Source organism: Clarias gariepinus, chromosome 2, assembly GCF_024256425.1.
Source record: "Clarias gariepinus isolate MV-2021 ecotype Netherlands chromosome 2, CGAR_prim_01v2, whole genome shotgun sequence".
Lineage (NCBI taxonomy): Eukaryota > Metazoa > Chordata > Actinopteri > Siluriformes > Clariidae > Clarias > Clarias gariepinus.
In genome coordinates this window covers 36,328,619-36,352,569 of record NC_071101.1, presented here as the reverse complement: position 1 = coordinate 36,352,569, position 23,951 = coordinate 36,328,619, and the positions used below count along the sequence as shown (strand labels likewise).

The 23,951-nt window shown below is 39.2% G+C and overlaps 1 protein-coding gene across 2 annotated transcripts; it reads right to left on the bottom strand.

The window, feature by feature from the left end:
• Positions 1-3: 3 nt before the first annotated feature.
• Positions 4-22,662, bottom strand: txlnba (taxilin beta a). 2 transcript variants are annotated; one of them, XM_053477394.1, is made up of 10 exons: positions 22,545-22,662; positions 20,258-20,537; positions 20,000-20,091; positions 19,096-19,266; positions 18,793-18,987; positions 3,553-3,672; positions 3,219-3,293; positions 2,489-2,581; positions 2,297-2,392; positions 4-2,209 (listed from the first exon to the last, which is right to left on the bottom strand). In XM_053477394.1, the coding sequence occupies exons 2-10, from the start codon at positions 20,532-20,534 to the stop codon at positions 875-877; spliced, it is 2,454 nt and encodes an 817-aa protein (XP_053333369.1). In that variant the 5' UTR covers positions 20,535-20,537; positions 22,545-22,662; the 3' UTR covers positions 4-874. The 2 variants fall into 2 exon arrangements, with proteins under 2 accessions (XP_053333369.1, XP_053333364.1); XM_053477389.1 differs by lacking the exon at positions 3,219-3,293 and adding an exon at positions 3,361-3,435 and having other exon boundaries at positions 5-2,209.
• Between the last annotated feature and the right edge of the window lie 1,289 nt (positions 22,663-23,951).

Here is a 23,951-nt window from a genome sequence, read left to right as displayed (position 1 = left end):
AGTCTCAAAATATTACAACTCTATTTTGTAATCATTACAGCTTTTATTTCTTAAAATGTTTCCATTTTATTCTTATATATTATTAGACATATTTACTTTAATTGTCAAAAATCTATTTCAAGATTTAGTTTATTAAAGGTTATCTGTAAGTATTATAAATTTATTGTAAAAAGACTAAAACTACTGTTTTCCTCAGACTGAGCTCTAATCTCTGTTCCGTTAAAATGTAAGGGTTGTACAGGGGGCAGTACGCATGATCGCTATGCTTCTAGCATTGAAGCTTACTTTCACCATTAAACATAGCTATGGTTTTTACTAATGTAAAGTGATCTACATTCATGATTTTTTTCCAACCACATTTCTTACACAAAGTTGATGAGTTAGCACCATCCTTCCAGGTTTCTATATTTTGATGTGTTGAAAGGTTCTTAATGGTTCTTCTGGTTGTTTTTGATTATTTCTTATTATCTGATTATTTTAATGCTAAAGGCATTTAAAATATGCAGTAATCTTATTTGAGATTATTGCATATTTTATTAATTTATTTTTTAATAGTTAATATTAAGATGTGTCTGCTACTTACACTCTGTAAAGCCTTCAAAAAGGCTATAATTTGTTCTGTTAATTGGTAATTTTTGAGACTGGTAACTCTATTTTTGAGCAGAGTAAAATAAATGAAAAGGTACATCACACCCAATAATATTAAAACACTTATCAAGACTTATAAATAAACTTACTTATGTGAGTAAAAAGAATATAAATATAGGGTCTCACACAAACACACAAACACACACACACACACACACACACACACACACACACACACACAATAAAGAGGTAATGACATGGAATCCCACACATTACATTCATTGCCTCAGGTTTTCTTGGTCCCTTTAGCTGCGCCTTTCTTTTTTGAGTACCCCTGTTTCTTAGAGTGGGGTTTATTAGCATCAGGCTTGGCCTCTTGGGATTTGGCATTTTGTGGTTTTGCTGCCCCTGCTGTGGATGTCTTGGGTGCAGGTGGTTCGGCAATAATAGGTTCTACTTTAGAAGGTTCCACTTCTATACCTGGAGCTTCTTCTGCAGGCTCACCTTTGGGGTCTTCTTGTGTATGAAGTTCATTTTTTGTATAATTTATTTCAGGCACTTCAGCTTGAATCGTTACTCTCTTTACTTCTTTGAGTTTCGTTTCTTTTTGTTGAACAGAATTTGGCTTGTTGGATTTTTTTCTTTGTGCATCTTGCTTGATCGGCTCTACTTTGGCAATATTTTTGGTTGGCAGTTTGGTTTGCTTTTCTTTGGGTGGTTCATCTTTAAATGGTTTTGTTTTAGGCGGCTCTTCTTTGGGTGGTTGTTCTTTGATTGGTTCTGCTTTTGGTATTTCTATCGTGGTTGGTTCTAGTTTGTGTAGTTCTTCTTTTGGTGGTTCTAGTTTGTGTAGTTCTTCTTTTGGTGGTTCTGCTTTGCACGGTTCTGTTTTGGGTGGTTCTTCTTGGAGTGTAGATGTATTAGGTGGTTCTTCTTTGAGTGATTCTGTTTTGAGTGGTTCTACTTTGGTTGCTTCTTCTTTGGGTGGTTCTGGTTTGGCTGGTTCTGCTTTTGGTGCCTCTACTTTGGGTGGTTCTACCTTGCGTAGTTCTTTTATTGGTGATTCTGCTTTGGCTGGTTCTTTTTTGGGTTGTTCTGTTTTGGATGGTTGAGCCTTTTGTGGTGCTTTTTTGAGTGGCTCATCTTTGGGTGGTTCTACTGTAGCTTGTTCTGTTTTGGTTTCTAATTTATGTACCTTTTCAACACCTTGATCCAGAATGTGCTCCTCTGTTGGTGGTTTGTTTGCCACAGGAACATGAGGAACAAGTTGTGCAGACTCAGATGATTCCTCCTCATTGTCAGAACCCTCAATGTCATCTGCAGTCGAGGCCATCAGGGATGCTGCAAACTCCTGCAGACGGGCTTGCTCTTTCCACAGCTTCTCCATCTCTGCTGTTAGTGCCGGGTTATGCACCGGCTCAGAGACTGACAGCTCCGGGAGTTCTGGGATCTCTTCCTTAACAATGTCCATGGTGTGTGCTGAGGATGAAATGGATTGCAAGCGGATATCCTTTATTTTGTCATATAGTACTTTTCTTTCCTCCTGTAGAGCTCGGCACAATGTTTCCAGCTTGGCAATCTTCAGAGTAAAGAGTTCAAGCTCTTTGCCCTTCTCAGATCTCTAATGGAAAATAATGTTATAAAATCAGCACAGGGCAGCGTCCCAGAACTGGTGAACAATTGTATTTGCAGTAATATAACAGGTTACCTCCTCAATCATGTCAGCAAGGGCTTTGTTGCAACTTTCAAAGCGTATTTTCCAAACATTGGACTCCTTTTCCAGCTTTTTCATCTTCTTGGTCATCTGAGTAGATAATAAATCATGTATAATCTTGTTCTTAACTCCTTTTTCTGTTATTGTTATGGAATATAAAATGTGAGATAATGTAAAGTAGCATACCTTCTCCATTTCTTGTTTGAAAGCAACATAAACTTCATTGCTTTTGGCCAGAGTAGCTTGAAACTCATCAAACTTCTGAGAGTATAAAACAAGCTGTAAGACACAAAAAAGGCAGATGTTTGGGATTGTTTGAGCTTCTCAAATAGCGAGTGCATAAATTATAGAACCAGGCCATAATGCATTGGGCTTTCTGAACTGGTCTATACTTTTTTTTAATAAAGCAAAGGTGCCTTACAATATTATACTCTGGGTCATTAGATTAGATTGTATATGTGCCATCATTCTGAGTAAGTGTTAACTAAAATTTATTGACAGTGCTATTCTTAAATAATACAGGCTAACTTGCATAAATACAAGTCAGCTAGAGTTATCAAATTACTGCTTCATTTTTTAGATACTTTTACACCTGCTTAATAAAACAGTTTAGTGCAGTAAAACTGGGGCAACAGTACCCAATTTTCACACGTATCAATCCTCACACACACATGCACGCACGTACAGTATGTATGTTTTTGTATATGTGTGAATGTCTGTGTATGTGTACGTGTGTGCTTGTGTGTGTACAAGTGTGTGTATTAGTGTGTACCTATGGTTCATACAACTCTGTTCCCTGTCTCTAACTTTTTAGACATTAAGACACCCCTCAGCTCATGTCTTCTTCATCTGGTCTAGAAGATGAAGAGTGGGTCGTTTAAAATGCAGATGATTAAGCACTAGATGTGATATTCACCTGTGCCTGCATCACTGTGTTCTGCTCTTTCAGCTCTTTAACCTGTAGCTTCCACTCCGCAGCATGAGTCAGTAACTGCGCTTACACACAAAAAGACGGAAGAGAGAGAGAGGAAGAGAAATGAAAAAGCACTCTCTTTTACCTGCTTCTTCAACTGCAACTCCTGCTTCTTCATTTCGAAGCATTTCTTTGTTTTGTCAATTGCTTCTTTAAGCAACTAGCAACAAAGACAGCAAAGAAATTAGCATGGTTCCATCAGCCCCCCGACCATACCCCACACTCATCCAGTACCAGCACTATAAACCCATTTGTAATCCTGCATGCAGTGACTCACGTATTCTTTCTCTCGCTTGTGTTTCTCCTCTGCTTCCTTCAAAAGCATGTTAGCTTCTTGCAGTTTGGTATCGGACAGCTGCTGCTGCAAGTTTTTCTGTTTGAATATCTTCTCAAAGCTCTGTTTAATAAGTAGAGGGAAAAAAAAGATATATACTGTACAGATGCATCTTAATTAATTAACATGGAAAAGTTTATTTATTTTAGTAATTTATATATTATATAGATTCATTATAAACAGACTGTGATATGTTTTTCTTTTATGGCTTACAGCTAATGAAAACCCAAAATTCAGTATCTCATACAATTAGAATATTACTTAAAAACAATGAAAAGAAAGATTTTTAACTGAGAAATGTTGGACTACTGAAAAGTATGAAAATGGACAGCACTCAGTACTTGGTCGGGGCTCCCTTTTGCAATTACTGCAGCAATGCGCCGTGGGATGGAGGTGATCAGTCTGTGGCAATGCTAAAGTGTTGTGGAAATCCAAGTTGCTCTGACTGCAGCCTTCAGCTCTTCTGCATTTTTGGGTCTGGAGTCTTGCTTCTTCCTCTTCGCAATACCCCATAGATTCTCTACAGGGTTTAGGTCTGGCAAATCACGTTTACCACAGGAATACAATGGTCCTTAAACCAGCTATTAGTACTTTTGCCAGTATGGGCAGGTGTGAGTCCTGGTGCCAAAAAAAAGCAGCATCTCCATAAAGCTGGTCAGCAAAAGGGAAGCATGAAGTGCCCTAAAACATCCAGTAGACAGTTGTACTAACCATGGACCTGATCAAACACACAACTGTCGCAAAACAAATATTGCGACAGTTGTAGCCCATGTCCTTAATATGTCTTTGCTCCTGACACTGCACTGACTCAAACTGCGATCTACTCCTTGTGAATCTCTCCCAAATTCTTGAATGGGCTTCATTTCATAATCCTCTCAAGGCTGTGGTTATCCCTGTTGCTTGTGCACCTTTTCCTGTGCAGGGTGTCAATGATTGCTGTCCAGACGGTAGTCCAGAAGACCGAGAGACCATTGAAAGGCTCAAGAAACCTTTGCAGGTTTTTTGAGTTAATTAGCGGAGTACAGTGTGACACCATGATTCTTCAATATTACTTTTTCACAATATTACAATTTTCTGAGATACTGAGATACTGAATTGGGTTTTCATTAGCTGTAAGCCATAATCACCAAAATTAAAAGACAAAAACACTTGAAATGTATCAGTTTGTGTAGAATAAATCTTTATAATATATAACTTTATGGATTAAATTGCCTACATATTATTATTTTTAATTAGTTATTATATAGTACTGTTATATATACACTCACCTAAAGGATTATTAGGAACACCATACTAATACGGTGTTTGACCCCCTTTCGCCTCAGAACTGCCTTAATTCTACGTGGCATTGATTCAACAAGGTGCTGAAAGCATTCTTTAGAAATGTTGGCCCATATTGATAGGATAGCATCTTGCAGTTGCTGGAGATTTGTGGGATGCACATCCAGGGCACGAAGCTCCCGTTCCACCACATCCCAAAGCTGCTCTATTGGGTTGAGTTCTGGTGACTGTAGGGGCCATTTTAGTACAGTGAACTCATTGTCATGTTCAAGAAACCAATTTGAAATGATTCGAGCTTTGTAACATGGTGCATTATCCTGCTGGAAGTAGCCATTAGAGGATGCGTACATGGTGGTCATAAAGGGATGGACGTGGTCAGAAACAATGCTCAGGTAGCCCATGGCATTTAAACGATGCCCGATTGGCACTAAGGGGCCTAAAGTGCGCCAAGAAAACATTCCCACCCCAATACACCACCACCATCAGCCTGCACAGTGGTAACAAGGCATGATGAAGCCATGTTCTCATTCTGTTTACGCCAAATTCTGACTCTACCATTTAAAATTCTCAACAGAAATCGAAACTCAGACCAGGCAACATTTTTCCAGTCTTCAACTGTCCAATTTTGGTGAGCTCGTGCAAATTGTAGCCTCTTTTTCCTATTTGTAGTGGAGATGAGTGTTACCCGGTGGGGTCTTCTGCTTTTGTAGCTTATCCACCTTAAGGTTGTGTGTGTTGTGGCTTCACAAATGCTTTGCTGCATACCTCAGTTGTAACGAGTAGTTATTTCAGTCAAAGTTGCTCTTCTATCAGCTTGAATCAGTCGGCCCATTCTCCTCTGACCTCTAGCATCAACAAGGCATTTTCGCCCACAGGACTGCCGCATACTGGATGTTTTCCCCTTTTCACACCATTCTTTGTAAACCCTAGAAATGGTTGTGCGTGAAAATCCCAGTAACTGAGCAGATTGTGAAATACTCAGACCAGCCCGTCTGGCACCAACAACCATGCCACGCTCAAAATTGCTTAAATCACCTTTCTTTCCCATTCTGACATTCAGTTTGGAGTTCAGGAGATTGCCTTGAACAGGACCATACCCCTAAATGCATTGAAGCAACTTCCATGTGATTGGTTGATTAGATAATTGCATTAATGAGAAATTAAACAGATGTTTCTAATAATCCTTTAGGTGAGTGTGTGTGTATATATATATATATATATATATATATATATAAATTATTAACTTAAATGTGTTTGTAATAAATCAGTGAACCAATAGCAATTTAAATAGCTCAACACAACTAATATAACAAGTGTTTTTTCCTAAATCAGTACAAAATGATATTTTAATGAATATTACAGTATCAAACTTATTTAACCCCTTGATGAGAAACATCCACAGTACTTACCGGTAGTAGAGCCCCCTTTAGCTATTATATCATGCTGCAAATGTGATGTATAGCCAGAAATTAGCTTCTGGCAGTGTTTCTGGGGATCTTATTCTATTCAGTGATCTATAGCCTTTAATTCAATAAGATTCTTGGGTTTGTGTGTTGCAACTGCTTTTTATTTTTCTATTGGATTCAAGTCACGCGACTGTGATGGCGACTCTAGAACCCTCCAGGACTAAATCTGAAACCAAACCTTGGATGCTTGGGGTCATTGTCCTGTTGGAAGGTAAATAGGTTTCAGCTTCTTCACAAATAGCATGACGTTTTCTTCAAGGTTATGTGATTGAATCCATCTTGCCCTCTACAGGCTGCAGGTTTCCAGTGCCAGAGGAAGTAAAGCAGAGCATTACCGAGCCACCACCATGAAGAATTTCCAAACTTCTGTCTTTTTTTATGTTTTTTTTTTTTCACGCTTTTTGGAGCCAACTTTTCTTGTATTTTAGTGGGGTATGGCACAACATTTAGTATGTGCCCTATAGTGCTGAGTGAAACTTCAGTGCCTGCTGCCACCAAATCTTTCTGTACACCTTTTGCAGTCAATCAAGGGTTGTTCAACACATCCCTTCCTTAAGAATCTGGTAGTCTTTCTGCCATGTCCTTTAACTTTGAGTTTTCTGTTAAATTTTTCTTTAACTTTGAATTTTTAAAATAGTCCTCCTACTTTATATCCAAGAACATTTAGTACCTTTGTTATTTTTTATATTCTTGTACTTGTTTGTGCAAAGCAATGATCTCTTAACTCTATGGACAACTCCCTGACTTATTTATTCCTGACATTTGATTTTATTCTGGGGTTTAAATTTGCGTCCAATTTAAAGAAATCTCCTGTAATATTAGTTGTGTTAAGTTGTTTAAATTGCTCCTGTTCCACTGATTTATTACAAACAGCTGCAAGTTAGTAATTTTAGACAAAAAACAAAATTTCAAAAGGGTTAAATAATTTCCAGTGCAACTGTATATATCCACTGTTAAATGCAAAATGGTAGCATGTGTTTGGTGAAGATGCACAACTAGGTGTGATGGTTAGGGGGCAGGGATGCACATACTTTTAGTCATATAGCATACATGTAGTGTGACTTGTATATTACATAATTTATATTCAATAGTTTAAATAAAGAAACCTTACACTATACCGCTCTGTATGTCTTTGCAGTTATTTTCCAGAAACACATGGGGGCAGAAAAGAATGCATTACTCAATGCTGTGCTAAATGCCATGTGCTGTCTTTTTCTACCCAATATTGCACTGGGCTACCATGGAACAACATTAAGGCCATAATCACCAAGTTCAGATCTTTGGATGAGCAAAAGGTCAAGAAGAAGCTGCAGAATGATCTATAGCAACATTAAAGAAGCTGCAGGAACATCTGCCAAGTACTAGTCACTTCTGTATTGTATTCTTCCCCAGTCTGAGCAGTGAGGTAGGATTTCTAGGTAGAAGACTTTTCTCAAAGCTCAAAGCCCACCTAAATCATCCTAAGCCATGGTGGAAGATATGTTATAGTCTAATGAGATCACGGTAAAACTTTGTATTTACAATAATAAGACACAAGGAACACCATAAGCTATGATAAAGCGTGGTGGTGATAGTGGAGGCTACACACTATGGTTGTGCTTCTTTTCAGCTTAAACTGGTCAACATAGAGGGAATCATGGGTAGAAAATCTGTCTAATCTGCTTTTAGCACAGACCGTCAGTCTTAAGGTGAAAAAAGAAACTTTCACCTTCAAAAATGATAATAGCCCAAAGTGGCCAGACCTAAACCTTCTTAAAAACTTGTGGAATGACATGTACTCTATATTTGTTAGATCTGGAGCATAAAATACATTGGTGTGAAAAACTATTTGCCCCCTTCCTGATTTCTTATTCTTTTGCATGTTTGTCACACAAAATGTTTCTGATCATCAAACACATTGAACTATTAGTCAAAGATAACCCAAGTAAACACAAAATGCAGTTTTTAAATGATGGTTTTTATTATTTAGGGAGAAAAAAAATCCAAACCTACATGGCCCTGTGTGAAAAAGTAATTGCCCCCTGAACCTAATAAAGGGTTGGGCCACCCTCAGCAGCAATAACTGCAATCAAGCGTTTGCGATAGCTTGCAACGAGTCTTTTACAGCGCTCTGGAGAAGTTTTGGCCCACTCATCTTTGCAGAATTGTTGTAATTCAGCTTTATTTGAGGGTTTTCTAGCTTGAACCGCTATTTAAGGTCATGCCACAACATCTCAATAGGATTCAGGTCAGGACTTTGACTAGGCCACTCCTAAGTCTTCATTTTGTTTTTTTTCAGCCATTCAGAGGTGGATTTGCTGGTGTGTTTTGGGTCATTGTCCTGCTGCAGCACCCAAGATCGCTTCAGCTTGAGTTGACGAACAGATGGCCGGACATTCTCCTTCAGGATTTTTTTGGTAGACAGTAGAATTGATGGTTCCATCTATCACAGCAAGCCTTCCAGGCCCTGAAGCAGCAAAACAACCCCAGACCATCACACTACCACCACCATATTTTACTGTTGGTATGATGTTCTTTTTCTGAAATGCTGTGTTACTTTTACGCCAGATGTAACGGGACACGCACCTTCCAAAAAGTTCAACTTTTGTCTCGTCGGTCCACAAGGTATTTTCCCAAAAATCTTGGCAATCATTGAGATGTTTTTTAGCAAAATTAAGACGAGCCTTAATGTTCTTTTTGCTTAAAAGTGGTTTGCGCCTTGGAAATCTGCCATGCAGGCGTTTTTGCCCAGTCCCTTTCTTATGGTGGAGTCGTGAACACTGACCATAATTGAGGCAAGTGAGACCTGCAGTTCTTTAGATGTTGTCCTGGGGTCTTTTTTGGCCCCTCGGATAAGTTGTCTCTGCGCTCTTGGGGTAATTTTGGTCGGCCGGCCACTCCTGGGAAGGTTCACCACTGTTCCATGTTTTTGCCATTTGTGGATAATGGCTCTCACTGTGGTTCGCTGGAGTCCCAAAGCTTTAGAAATGGCTTTATAACCTTTACCAAACTGATAGATCTCAATTACTTTTGTTCTCATTTGTTCCTGAATTTCTTTGGATCTTGGCATGATGTCTAGCTTTTGAGGTGCTTTTGGTCTACTTCTCTGTGTCAGGTAGCTCCTATTTAAGTGATTTCTTGATTGAAACAGGTGTGGCAGTAATCAGGCCTGGCGGTGACTACAGAAATTGAACTCAGGTGTGATAAACCACAGTTAAGTTATTTTTTAACAAGGGGGGCAATCACTTTTTCACACAGGGCCATGTAGGTTTGGATTTTTTTTCTCCTTAAATAATAAAAACCATCATTTAAAAACTGCATTTGTGTTCAATTCTGTTATCTTTGACTAATAATTAAATGTGTTTGATGATCAGAAACATTTTGTGTGACAAACATGCAAAAGAATAAGAAATCAGGAAGGTGGCAAATAGTTTTTCACACCACTGTAGCTACATCCATGATGTGCTAGTCTGAAAACACTGCTTTGTACAAGCAAAAGGTAGTGTAAGGCCAATGTTTCATTTTTATAAATTTGTTGTTGTGTTTATTTCTATTTTATTAGTTAAGCATTACGCATTAAGTTTATTAGTTAAGCATTTAGTATGATAATCGTAAGTTGCACTGTGACATTATTACATAAGCTGTTTTGTGACATCTTTCCATAGTTGTGTAGCTGCATGTCTATCACGCACTGTAGTAGTTGTTAGGATATGGAAGTTATGAATAACACAAGCTTTTCACCGTAATACTGTAATCAAAAGGATACAGCAAATAGGTTGTTGTAACGATAATTTAAGACCATAAGCTACAGGATTCAGCAAACGAGTTGTCGTAACCACAATGGATTTATGCAAGAAAACTATAAGAACTGTTGAACTTTGATGTTGAAAATAAAACAAGAGACAAAGAATTCAACGGACTATTAAGTGTGAGTAACCAAGTGTAACAAGAAATATACGCGTTAGAACTTGTGAATAACATGCCCGTACAGGTAGTCTAACACAGTATTGGTTGGGGGTACATACTGTAGTTGCGCACCATGTTTTTTTTCCCTATAAAACCAAAAAGACTTAAATGTTGTGGCCTACTATGTGACATGAAGGATAAAATAAGATCCTATACATCATAAAAGCCTGCAACCTCTACAATCTCTGAACTTTGATGTTGAAAATAAAACAAGAGACAAAGAATTCAACGGACTTTTGAGTCGTGAGTAACCAAGTGTAACAAGAAAGATACGCGTCAGAACTTGTGAATAACATGCCCGTACAGGTAAAGTCAAAAGCTTTCTCCGTTGTTCAAGCGAAGACAAGCGACTTAAAAGCGCACCTTACCTGCATGTGAATGTGGACAGAAGAACGCGTGTGCAATTTCGGAAGAACACGCAGGGAGTGTTGATAAGTAATTGAAACCAAAAGTAAGGATTTGCCTGCTTTAAAACTCACTATGGCAGAAGGCGAAGACAACGCTGCTGTCACCAAATCTGAGCGTGTGAGGGCGCTTGTCGACAAAGGTCTCGAAGATAAGCTTCACGAAATGATAAACCCCAGAAATGGCATGTGTAGTCAAATGACTGCAAAATCCAATGAAATAGAGTTTTGTATCATAAGAACTAAAAAAGGCTGTAAGAAGACTTTATTGAAAGCAATGTGAATGTGCTAAACTACTTAAATGGAGAAGAACACGAACCTGATCAGGACCTCTGGTACTGTATCAGCCTAAAGTGCTGTGCTGCACAGAATTCATGGCAAAAGTTGAGTGGTGGATTGCCGACACTAAGAACCGCTTTAAGATGTCTCACACACTCAACGATGAAGTTTCACCAATGGACAGCGTGTCAATGGTGGAGTCTAAGACACTCGCTTCTAATAAGCCTGGAAGTGTAGCTACGGCAGCATCCAAAAGGTCCTCAACATCTATAGTATCCTCAGCTCGGCTAAAAAGGGCAGAGGCTAACAGAGCAATCTTGTTGCCTGAAGCAGCAACCTTAGACCAACGGCAAGCGTTAGAAATGGAGGAAGCACAACTAAAGACTAAAGAAGCACATCTGAAGGCTAAAATGGTAAGGCTGAGAATCGAAATGAAGCTTGCAAAGGCTAATGCTGAAATAAAAGCGTATCAGGGTCGTGAAGAATGACAAAGTCCCACAAGACAGAGTGTGGTCATCGAACCTAGTGGTGCACGTCAACAAAACGGAATATGATGAATATCACAAGCACAGTGCGTCAACGGAATATCTCAGACTGCCATCACGTCGCGAGGCAGCCCGTTCAAGTGTGCCCGTAAGTGTCAGACCTAAAAGTAGTTTAAAGGAATGGCCTACTTAAGGTAACCAACATTCACTCCATAATATTGAAACAGTAGAGTTTCAGAGTGTGATGCAACGTCAGACAGATATTACAGAAATGCTTGCAAAGAGTCAAAGGCAATTGTCTTTACCTTAGCGCGATGTTACTTTGTCCTATGGAGACCCTCTTGAGTTCACGGCCTTCATGAGGGCGTTTAAACACGTCGTTGAAACCAGAGAAATCTCATAAAAAGCTGCCAGCATATGCCAGATCATCTTGGTTATGCAGAAGTAACAAGACTGTTACAGGATAAGTTTGGAAATAAACAAAAAATCACAACAACGCTGATGCAAAAGGCATTCAAATGGCCGGAAATAAAGTCAGAGGATGGAAAGTCGTTAAGCACCTTCTCCCTGTTTCTGGTAACTTGTCACAATACTATGGCAAACATTGAATACATGGATGACTTAGATAATCCTACCAACATGAAGATCATTACTTCAAAACTGCCCTACGAATTGCGTAAAAAAATGGAGGAGCCATGCATACGAGTACGAGGAGCAGAGTCAGAAAATAGCCAAGTTTGTGCAGCTGGTGGAATTCGTAGATCAACAAGCAAAGGTGATGTCCAACCCACTTTTTGGAGACCTGTACGTTTTGACTAGTGACAAAAAAAACTGTAACAAATCTCCTCAAGGACTCAAGCTAAAAAGGGAAGGAAAAAGAGGTACCAGAAAAAAATATTACTTGCAACTGGTGTAAAACAGGTTGGTGAAAGGCATAAGGACTTGACTACAGCAAAGAGTAATGGCGCATCAGTCATCAGCGCTTTCACTAAACCTTGTGCATTCTGTGTTAAAAGTCACACCTTAGATGAATGCTACCAGTTCAACGATAAGACACATAAAGACAAATTGGACTTTTTAGATTTGCTAATCGATTTTGCTATGGGTGTTTAGTAAAGCAAAGACTGCACAAAGAAAATTACATGTCAATTGTGCTTAAAGAAACATCCTCGCATGCTACACATTGCAGCACAAGACACAGCTCAGGTAATCATAAAAGCTGACGACAATGAAACACTATAAAATAAAACACTGCCTGTTACAGTGAGTCATGAAACAAGCGCCTGCACTGGGGGGGCCAGACAATTGTATTCTCTCCATAGTACCTGTTAAAATAAAGTCCAAGAAAAGTGTCAAAACAGTGGACGTGTATGCATAACGAGCGTTTCGGTCAACAGAACTTCCATTGAAAAGGTGGAACATTGCTGATACAACAGTACAACCATGATTTTCCTGAACGAAATTGTGACGATAAAGCCGAGTTGTCACAAGAGGATTATCAGTTTTTAGACTCTGTGACTAACTCTCTGCAGTTTACCGATAATCACTTCTACATCGGTCTTCCACTTAAGAAAGCAGCTATTCAAATGCCAAACAATCGAAGTGCAGCCATGCAGCATGCACTAAACCTCAAAAGAAAATTAAAAAATAACCGCTCCTTTCACAAGGAGTATTCAAACCTCCTAGACGTTTGAAAAAGGTCATGCAGTCAAGGTCCCTACACCTCATCTAAGTCGACAAGATGGTCAAGTGTGGTATATACCACATCATGGTGTATATCATCCTCAAAAGAAAAAGCTAAGGGTGGTTTTCGACTGTGCTGCCAGCTATCAGGGAGTATCATTAAATAGCGAGCTCCTACAAGGACTGGACCTGACGAATTCACTCATTGGAGTGCTTACACGCTTCAGACAAGAGGAAGTTGCCATGAAAGCAGATGTGGAAGCCATGTACTATCAGGTGAGAGTTTCGGAAAAGGACACAGACTTGCTGTGCTTCATATGGTGGCCGAATGGAGATGTAAATCAAGACCCGGTCAACTACAAGATGGTTGTTCATCTGTTTGATGCAAAATCGTCTCCAAATGTTGCCAACTTTGCCCTTAGGAAAACAGCAGAAGAAAACCGCAGCAATGCATCTGCTGAGGCAGTCAACACAGTACTTAGAAACTTTTACGTAGATGTCTGTTTCGAGTTATGATCAAGCAGTTGCGTTATATAACAATCTCAAGTTGGCTTTATTGTCACTTTAACCATATACAGTTAGTACACAGTGAAACGAAACAACGTTCTTTCAGGACCAAGGTGCTACATGCAACCTAAACCAACCTTTGCAACTCTCACCAACCTTAACTGTACATGCAACTCTCACCAACCTTTGTGCAAGTGAAGGGTTCCACCTCACCAAGTGGGCAAGTAATAGTCGTGCCTTACTGACTTCTATTCCTGAGAGTGAAAGAGTCAAAGACATGAGACACGTGGATTTGAGTAAAGATGCACTTCCTGTCAAAAGAGCTCTAGGGGTGTTGTGGTGCATCAATTCAGACATGTTCAAGATTAAGATTAGTTTAAAAGAGCAACTTGTGACCAGAAAAGGGATCTTGTCAATTACTAGCTCAATCTACAATCCCCTAGGTTTTCTCGCACCCGTTACACTGCCAGCCAAGGTCTTAATGCAACAGTTGTGCAAAGAAAAACTCACATGGGATGACGACATTCCCGAACAGTTTGCAAAAAGATGGAAAGCCTGGCTACAAGAGCTGCATCAATTGTCCGAGTTCAGTGTGGCAAGATGCATAAAACCAATCGACTCTGTCACAACTACAGCACAACTTCATCACTTTATCACAGACGCAAGTGAGATGGGATATTGGGTGGCTTATTCCTCAGGTTGGTAAATGCTGATGGACTCACACATTATGCATTTAGTATGGGGAATTCTCACGTAGCACCCCTGAAACAAACCACTATTCCGTGAATGGAATTGACAGCGGTAGTAGTTGCTGTGAACAATGACAAAATGTTGAAAGGTCAACTGGAAATAGAACTGCTAGACTCTATGTTTTGGACCGACAGTACAACTGTCTTGAGATATATTGACATCGAAAGGCTTCGCTTTAAAACCTTTGTTGCCAACAGAATTGCCATTATAAGAGAGTCAACCAAGCCACAGCTGTGGAGGTATGTCAATACTTCAAAAAAATCCAGGGTAGTTTCTTGTGAAAAATTCATGAAAAACACCAATTGAATCCATGGTCCCCCCTTCTCAAAGAACCAGAGTGTAGATGGCCTGAGAATATTCATGACCTGTCTATAAAGAAGGACAATAACAAGATCAAACATTTAGCTTCAGTGAATCTCGTGAGTACTACAGAGAGCACAGATGCTATGAGCAAACTGATGAATTATCACTCGGACTGGTACAAGTTGAAAAGATCCGTTGCCTGGATTCTTTATATCAAGGACATGCTTAGACAGAGAATAAAAAAGGTAAAAAAAAAAAACGTGTAGACGGCTCAATAACAGAAAACCACAAGTCTCTGACAATTCAGGACTTAACAAGAGCAGAAAAGAAAGTCATTAAGTTTATTCAAAACTAAAAATTTAAAGAAGAAGTTTCCATGTTGCAAAAGAGTAATGCATCTGTAAAAAGAAACTCACCAAACTAGACCCAGTACTGCAGGATGGAGTGCTGAGAGTTGGAGGACGTCTCGGTAAGTCTGCAATGCCCGAGCACGTAAATGACCCAGTCATTATACCTAAAGATTCACATATCACAACTTTTTTTTAAGAGATATTAATGAACAGGTTGGACATTGTGAAAGGAATTATATGCTCTCAAAATTGCGGTAGAAATGCTGGATTACGACTGCTAACTCCCTTGTGAGAAAGTTTCTTTCCAGTTATGTGACATGTAAAAAGATCAGAGCAAAGCCTGGTGAACAAAAAATGTCAGAACTGCCACGTGACAAAATAACACCAGATCACCCACCGTTCACTAACGTAGGAGTAGACTATTTCGGACCCTTTGAGGTAGAAGTAATGTTAAAAGATATGGCGTATTGTTTACTTGTCTGACAACAAGAGCTGTGCACATTGAAGTTGCGCAGTCACTGGACACAGACTCCTGTCTGAATGCCATTCGACACTTTGTGTGCAGGAGAGGCCAGGTGTCAATCATAAGAACTGACAATGGAACAAACTTTATAGGTGCTAAGATTGAATTGCGTAAAGCTATCCAACAGTGGAATCAGTCAAAAATTGAAGGCGTCCTCATGCAAAAGGGGATACAATGGATATTCAATTCACCTTCTGGGTCTTATTTCGGTGGAATATGGGAAAGGCAGATAAGATCAGTCAGAAAGATACTGAGGTCTTTACTAAAGGAACAAACACTAAACGATGAGAGCTTGCATACATTTCTGTGTGAAGTGGAAGCAATAATGAATGACCGACCCCTTACCACTGCTACGGATGATCCCACATACCTTACTGACTTATTTTGGACACACTCACTGGACCCACTGCAATTTGCGTACCGTCCTAACCGCTCAACGGACGACGCCATCTCCACTACACTCCATCTTGCCCTCACACACCTTGACAAGAAGGACACATATGTTCGAATGCTGTACATAGATTTCAGCTCAGCATTCAACACTATCATCCCCCAACAACTGATTGGGAAGCTGAACCTGTTGGGCCTGAACACCTCCCTCTGCAACTGGATCCTGGACTTTCTGACCGGTAGGCCTCAGTCAGTACGGATCGGGAACTGCACCTCCAGCACCACCACACTGAGCACTGGGGCCCCACAAGGCTGTGTGCTCAGTCCCCTGCTGTTCACACTGCTGACTCACGACTGTGTAGCAACACACAGTTCGAACCACATCATTAAGTTCGCTGATGACACGACCGTGGTGGGTCTCATTAGCAAGAACGACAAGTCAGCGTACAGAGAGGAAGTGCAGAGGCTAACAGACTGGTGTAAAGACAACAACCTGTCTCTAAATGTTGACAAGACAAAGGAGATGGTTGTTGACTTTAGGAGGACACGAGGCGACCATTCTCCGCTGAGCATCAACGGCTCCTCTGTGGGAATCGTCGAAAGCACCAAATTCCTGGGTGTCCACCTAGAGAAGGACCTCAGCTGGTCCCTCAACACCAGCTCCCTACAGAAGAAAGCCCAACAGCGTCTCTTCTTTCTGAGAAGACTGAGGAAGGCCCAGCTTCCACCACCGATCCTGACCACCTTCTATAGAGGAACTATCGAGAGCATCCTGAGCGGCTGCATCACTGTCTGGTTTGGGAATTGTGCCATATCGGATCGCAAAACCCTACAACGGATAGTGAGGACAGCGGAGAAGATCATCGGGGTCTCTCTCCCCTCTATTGAAGACATCTACACCACACGCTGCATCCGCAAAGCCACCAGCATTGTGGCTGATCGGACACACCCCTCTCACACACACTTTACACTCCTGCCATCTGGAAAAAGGTACCGAAGCATTCGGGCACACACATCCAGACTGTGCAACAGCTTTTTTCCACAAGCCATCCGTCTCCTCAACAAAAAGGGACTGGACTGATAAACACAAACACACTCACACACACACAAACACAAACATTATCACACAGCTTAACTCAACTACCTCAAAATATTGAGACTGGACTGACTAATCAACACAAGTGCAGACACACTGACCTACACCACCAAATTATCGTGCACACCAACCTGTAAATGCTTCACTGTTTTTAACAATCTTTTTGCACAATGATCATTACTGGACTACATTTTTGCACTAATTCCTCAAATCTTGCTGCTGTTTTAAGGAATGTTTATGTTTACCCACTACCTCAACACCATATTTTATGTTCTGTTATGTCGTGGTTGCGCACTGTCACTTTGTTGTTGCTCTTGTTTGCACATTTGCACGTGCACTTTATGTTGTCTATAAAAATGTTACTTAGCTAGTTAGTTATTGTTAATTTATGTTGTAATTTATGTTAGGTCTCTCTGTCCTGTCTCTGCTAGCCAGTTAACTAGGCCTCTTGGTTAGCTAGTTTAGTGTCTCTGTTAATTTATGTTGTAAATTTATGTTGCATGTAGCACCTTGGTCCTGGAGGAACGTTGTTTCGTTTCACTGTGTACTAACTGTATATGGTTGTAATGACAATAAAGCCTACTTGAACTTGAACTTGAACTTGAACTTGGAAGCGTGGGTGCGTGAATATTTGCCCTTGCTTCAGGAGCGTCAAAAATGGTTTCAAGTGAGAAAAAACCTTTTCGAATGGAGATGTGGTTCTAAAAATTGATAAGTCTTCTCCAAGAAATTCATGGGTCATCGGACGAATCACAAAAGTGATTCGATAAAAAAGGACTTGTGAGATGTGTGCTGGTTAAAACTAAGAGCAATACACTGGAAAGACCCATTGACAAGTTGTGCCTCATATGTGAAATGGACTGTTAATTATGTCATAACTAGTTATGATTTTTTCTTTGGTATGCCTTAAGTTAAATAGCAAACAAAAGCTTAAAAGGTTAAGAAGGTTTAATTTTGTGGCTCTATTGTTAAAAAAAAAAAAGTGTGTTATTGTCAGTCTTCCTGCCTGTCAATTAGTGGCTGGAAATGTAAGGGCCATGTTTCATTTTTATAAATTTGTTGTTGTGTGTATTTCTATTTTATTAGTTAAGCATTACGCATTAAGTTTATTAGTTAAGCATTTAGTATGATAATCGTAAGTTGCACTGTGACATCATTTCATAAGTTGTTCTGTGACATCATTCCATAGTTGTGCAGCTGCATATCTATCACGCACGGTAGTGGTTGTTAGGATACGGAAGTTGTGGGGAACACAAGCTTTTGACCGTAATACTGTAATCAAAAGGACACAGCAAATAGGTTGTTGTAACGATAATTTAAAACCGTAAGCTACAGGATACAGCAAACGAGTTGTCGTAACCACAATGGATTTATGCAAGAAAACTATAAGAACTGTTGAACTTTGATTTTGAAAATAAAACAAGAGACAAAGAATTCAACTGACTTTTGAGTCGTGAGTAACCAAGTGTAACAAGAAATATACGCGTCAGAACTTGTGAATAACATGCCCGTACAGGTAGTCTAACACAGTATTGGTTGGGGGTACATACTGTAGTCGCGCACCAAGGTTTTTGTCCCTATAAAACCAAAAAGACTTAAATGTTGTGGGCTACTATGTGACATGAAGGGTAAAATAAGATCCTATACATCATAAAAAGCCTGCAACCTCTACAGGTGTGTAGACAACAAGAACAAGGACAACAGTTTAGTCCCTAACACACCTCATCCCTCTTCTCACACTGTTGGATGATCGAGGTGAGCTTGTTGGCTAGCTCAGTGTTGTCCTGGCACAGTTTGTTGTTGCGACTGCTGTGGTGCTCAATCTGGGCCTGGATGTCTACCACCGTGTTCTGGAAGTGGCAGGAGATCTCTGCTCGCTTTTTCTCATCCTCCTGACACTTCTGCTGCATGTCTTCCTGTGGTACAACACAGATGTACTTTATGTACCTATTCCCTCATTAACACACTAAAGCCACTATCACGGTTTTGACATTTGCCTCTTAAAGGACATTTCAGCAGCTCACCTTCAGGGTCGTGTTGTGCTTATGGAGCTCACGACAGAGGTTTTCCAACTTGCTCCGTGCCAGGATCCCCTTGCTGTGATCTAACTGGAGCCGGTCCCTCTGTTTAACCAGGAAGCCTTGTTTCTTCTGAAGTAGCTTTAGGTGTACCTCCTCTGCTTTTTGCTCCTTTAGCTACACAAAAGGAGCACACACAGAATAGTTCAAACTGTTATCATTTAACTAACACATTTTACTTAATATTGTTTTTTTTGGGTTCGAGTTATAGTTTATATTCAGCATAACTTCATGATTACACAATTAAAACTAGAAATTAGTATGTACAGTATGGGTTTAATGCACCATTAGTGAAAGTAAGAAAACCAATGACAGGCTTATCGAGATTTCTTGGGTGTGTGATGTTCTTTAGATATTTACTGTAGAAAAAAAGTTATCTTTTTTTCTGGACGACATGCAGTTCCAGTGTCTAGTTTAATGGATTATAGTTAGCTTTGTCTTAAACATGCTACATTTTGTGCTCCATATTCAGCAAACAGTTGAACCTTGTATATTTAAGATTTTAAATTGTATGTATTATATGAGCCTTGTTTGCACATTGATTCTGTAAAGTTCCAATTTTTATGGGAATCCTGCCTCTTTCTCCCATTGTCAGTTCAATTTTAACTTGGTAAACTATAGTACATGCAATAGTGCTATAAAGGTACTTGAGACATTACCATGGTTGGCAGCAACAACTTGGAGTAATCATATCCTGTACTGTATGCCTTTACCAGAAAAGCATGGCTTTTTAAAGAACATGGTAGCACAATATACATCATGGTATCTATACTGTGGTAAAACTGGGGTTATTAAGGCTGTGGTGACTAAGTAGAGGGTGTGTGCTTTGCTTATTAAATCTGACTCTCACCAGCTCTGCATATTTCCTCATCACCATGTCCAGTTTCTCTTCAGGTGTAATGAGAGTTTTTAGGCTTTCCAACAGGAGCAAAGCGTCATTACCTGTACAAATGAGAGTCATAAAAGAATGATAGGTGTAATTCTGGGCAAACATTTTAATTGTAATAACTATGTATAATGATCATGCACATACAGTAAACGCATTAATTAATCTCCAAGTAGATTCCTAAATCTCAATTTTAGGAATCAAGGCAGCATTGTTCCTTACCAAGTCCTTCAAGGAGCTGACTGGCTGTTTGCTCTGTCTCTGGGCTGCTGCATGTCCCTGTGTTAGCATCCATATCCTTGGCCATTGTCTCTTCATATAGCTTCTCTTCATCCTCTTCCTGCAAGATGGAGATCTTCTCCTCCATCAGGCTACATGCAGACCCATATGTGTTGATGATGTCTTCCAGCTGCCTGCTGAAAACTTCCATTGGGTCCACAGGTTTTTCCTCGACACAGTTGGCCTGGTCACTGGCAGACAGTTGAGGGGCGCTCTCCATTATCTGATAAACACATGACCAATGAGTTCAAGGCAATAGAAAATTTAAATGAAATAGCCTGTGAAAAAATCATGATCAGTTTCTAGTTTGATGACCAAACTGGAGCAGTGGAATTAACCAGAGCACTACAGGGTGTCATAGAAGTTTCCAACCATGGGGAAAATACAGAGGTGGAACGTAACGGATAACATTTACTTGCGTTACTTTAATTAAGTAGATTTTTTTTGTGTACTTCTACTTTTTAAAGTAGTTTTTAAAATGTGTAATTTTACTTTTACTTTAGTATGTTTTGTGTGAAGTATTGTACTTTGCTACATTTTGCCAGGCCACAGTTGTAAATAACAAACATGTTTTTTAAACTGTCTTGCCTGGTTAAATAAAGGGAAATAAAAAAAAAAAAAAAAATTAAAATCATATTTGCTATTTGTAAAAAATAAATGAATGAAAATGGAAAAAAAATAATACAACGGGGAGAACAAACGCTCTAAACTCACAAAAACGATGGAGATGGACAAAACAGATGCCAGTAATGCAGACACAGCTGACAGCGAAAACCCTGGTCATATTTAAGCGATCACTTTGATTTCAAGCACAAGAAAGGCAACAGCTTTATTATGCAAAAGTTAGAGTTTGAGATTTATATCGCTTGTTATTTTTGGTCTACACTAAAATCCCCTATCCGACCCCCTCTGCTAAAAAAAAAAGTAACTCGGTAACTTTTACTCTGAGTAAATTTTTTATTTTTACTTTCCTTTGTGAAAAAAAATGTGCTAAGTATACTTGCAGCCATACTAATTGTCAGTATACCTTAAGTGTATTAATGATTGGTTAATTTGAAGTGTGCTATTTCCGACATACCAATTTTGTGCTAAATATATTTTAATTGTAATTAAGTTGTGGTGAAGCATAACTTTAAGTGTATTTAGTGTACTTTTATGTGCTAAATTGAGACCACTTTAAGTATACTTAGTACACTTAAAGTATATGGCTGTATGTGTACTAACTTACTGTACATACCTGACAGTAATTAATACAATTTAAGTATATATTTGATAAGTTAATTACAGCTATTTTTACTGTGTTACAAAATACATTATTAATATACTATGAGTATATTCTTATTGCAGCAGTAGCATGCTGTTATACTTCTGGTCAATTACAAATACTAAAAAAGTACACTTTGTGGTTAATACAAATATACTTTATTGTATCATACAGTACACACAGTTTGTTTTTGTTTTTTTTACAAGGAGTAGATTTTTATAATGGTAACTTTACTTGTACTTTAGTAAAAAATTACTAAGGTTAAAGTACTTTTACTTGAGTACATAATTTTCTTACTCTTTCCACCTCTGGGAAAATATTATAATTACACAATTACATGCACAAGACAAGATAAATATGAGTGAGACACATGACTGTGTGTGTGTGTGTTTAAAAAAAAAAGAAAAAACTTAGAGGAGGTTGTATTAACAAAGTTAGATTTCATGTAGGACCTTTATGTATAATCTGAGATATAGTTCCATTTCAGTCACAGAAAAGAAAAACTTGTGTTAATCTTAACAGTTTAAAACAAACCAGACATCACAGCATGAACTGATCCTTGAATTTTTAGAAACTGAAACATTGTTTATATGGTGGCTTTATTGCTTCAGAAGTGATCCTGCTTATTATATTACACTTCACCTATCGCCACATGGTGCAAACACTCAGCTCTATTTATGGAGTTTCTAAATATGGAATATAAATCCTAACTTGCACTTCTTAATGAGATGTTTAAAGAAAAATTGTATTTAAACAAGATATTAGACAATGTTAGCTCCTGAATCATGTTTGTGTTGAGTTAGAACTTCTTGTCTATACCATGTAATTTAAATATACAGAGAAGAAACACAGTGTTGTGCCTCAACAAGTGCAAAAACAACAAGAACAACAACAACACAGCAATGGCTACATGAAGATGTTTAAATAGTACAATTTACACATTGTAAAGTTTTAAGTAATACTCACAGAATCTGTTACTCTTCTGTCCAGAGAGGAAGAGAGGTGAATGGAGGGAGCAATGTGGGTTCACTCTTGCAGTGAACAGAAAAAGGTGAGGAAATTCCACGAGCACTGTGGTGACTGAGACAACAGCTGTGACAGACGAAAGTCTTAAAATAACCTCTGACTGGAACCCGACTCCGGCTGCTGGGCAGACCCAGCTTCCATGGGAGAACTGTCCTGCTCAGGCTTTCCACAAGGTCACAGAAGGTGGTCAGTGTGGTTTCAAGTTTTACAATGGCAGCTTGGACAACTAGATGAAGTCTTTGAGCACATTTATTTGAATATATATAGCTTTAAATGTAAATATATAGATATTTGATGGCACATTGGCTTGCACCTCCAGAGTTAAAAATTCAATACCTGCCTTGGGGTCTGTGTGCACATGTTCTCCCCAGGCTTGGTGGGTTTCCTCCGGGGTTAATTCCACAGTTCAAAGACATGCAGATTAGGCTAATCGCTGTTTGAAAATTTCTGGTAGTGTGAATGCACAGTGCTAACCACTTCGCCTCCGTGCTGCCTGTATATAAATATTTTCTATACCAAATTAATGTATGTAAATAGGTGTACACTTTAATTACTTACTGCATTATATTAACTATTATCTCTTTAAATTTGCCGAGTGTTTAAAAAATCCAAAAGCAGAGAAATGCTGTTTACTAAAGTTTTTGTGTGCTACTGTGGGCGCGTGTTTTTTTTAATACAGTCCACGTACAGTAAGTCCACGACGTAAGAACAAGTTCTGTTCGGGGGCACGTTCGTAGGTCCGACAAAGTCAGTCTTATATTCTTTTGACACAAGTATATGCATCCCTGCAGTATACTCTGCAGCTCCAAATCCTGAGGGGAATCCTGGTGACACAGCAGCGTCAGCTGACAACACTACATGGTGTTTATTGCGCGTTAAACAGACGCTATTTTGTCTAAGAGTCTGCATTGGACTGTAAACTCTGTCTCGTTGAAGATTTTCTGAAATTAGGATTATTCACCATCGAGAGAGTTTTACAGACCAGTCATTTTCTTTCATTGTGCATCGTGATTTACTGAAACCAGTGAGCTTTTGGCCGCGAGAGCCGGTTTCTTCAGCTACCTGCACTCACAGCAGTCGCACTTTTTTTTTTTTTTTAACCATAGTCTCACTCTTTTTATTCATTATTTTACCGCAGCCCCACTCTTTTTATTTATGTTCTCAGAACCCTAAGAGCAGAATGCAGCCTGCAGGTTAATGATGACGTAATTATCATTCGACTCCCCCGATAGGTTAATCAGTTGTTAAGAGATACGCGAGAGATGAAAAATGGATAATAAAAAGCGCAAAGGTGGCGCTGAAAAGGCCAGAATTAAAAAAAGAAAGCTCTAGAAACTGACGCGGCCA

Bases quoted from the DNA above. Each gene is read 5' to 3' on its own strand.
- txlnba (XM_053477394.1), bottom strand. From the start codon at position 20,534: ATGGAGAGCGCCCCTCAACTGTCTGCCAGTGACCAGGCCAACTGTGTC. The intron at 18,988-19,095 runs GTGAGCTGCTGA...GTTGTACCACAG, and splicing joins AGCACAACACGACCCTGAAG to GAAGACATGCAGCAGAAGTG. The intron at 3,673-18,792 runs GTGTGTTAGGGA...CTTATTAAACAG, and splicing joins AGTGTGAGAAGAGGGATGAG to AGCTTTGAGAAGATATTCAA.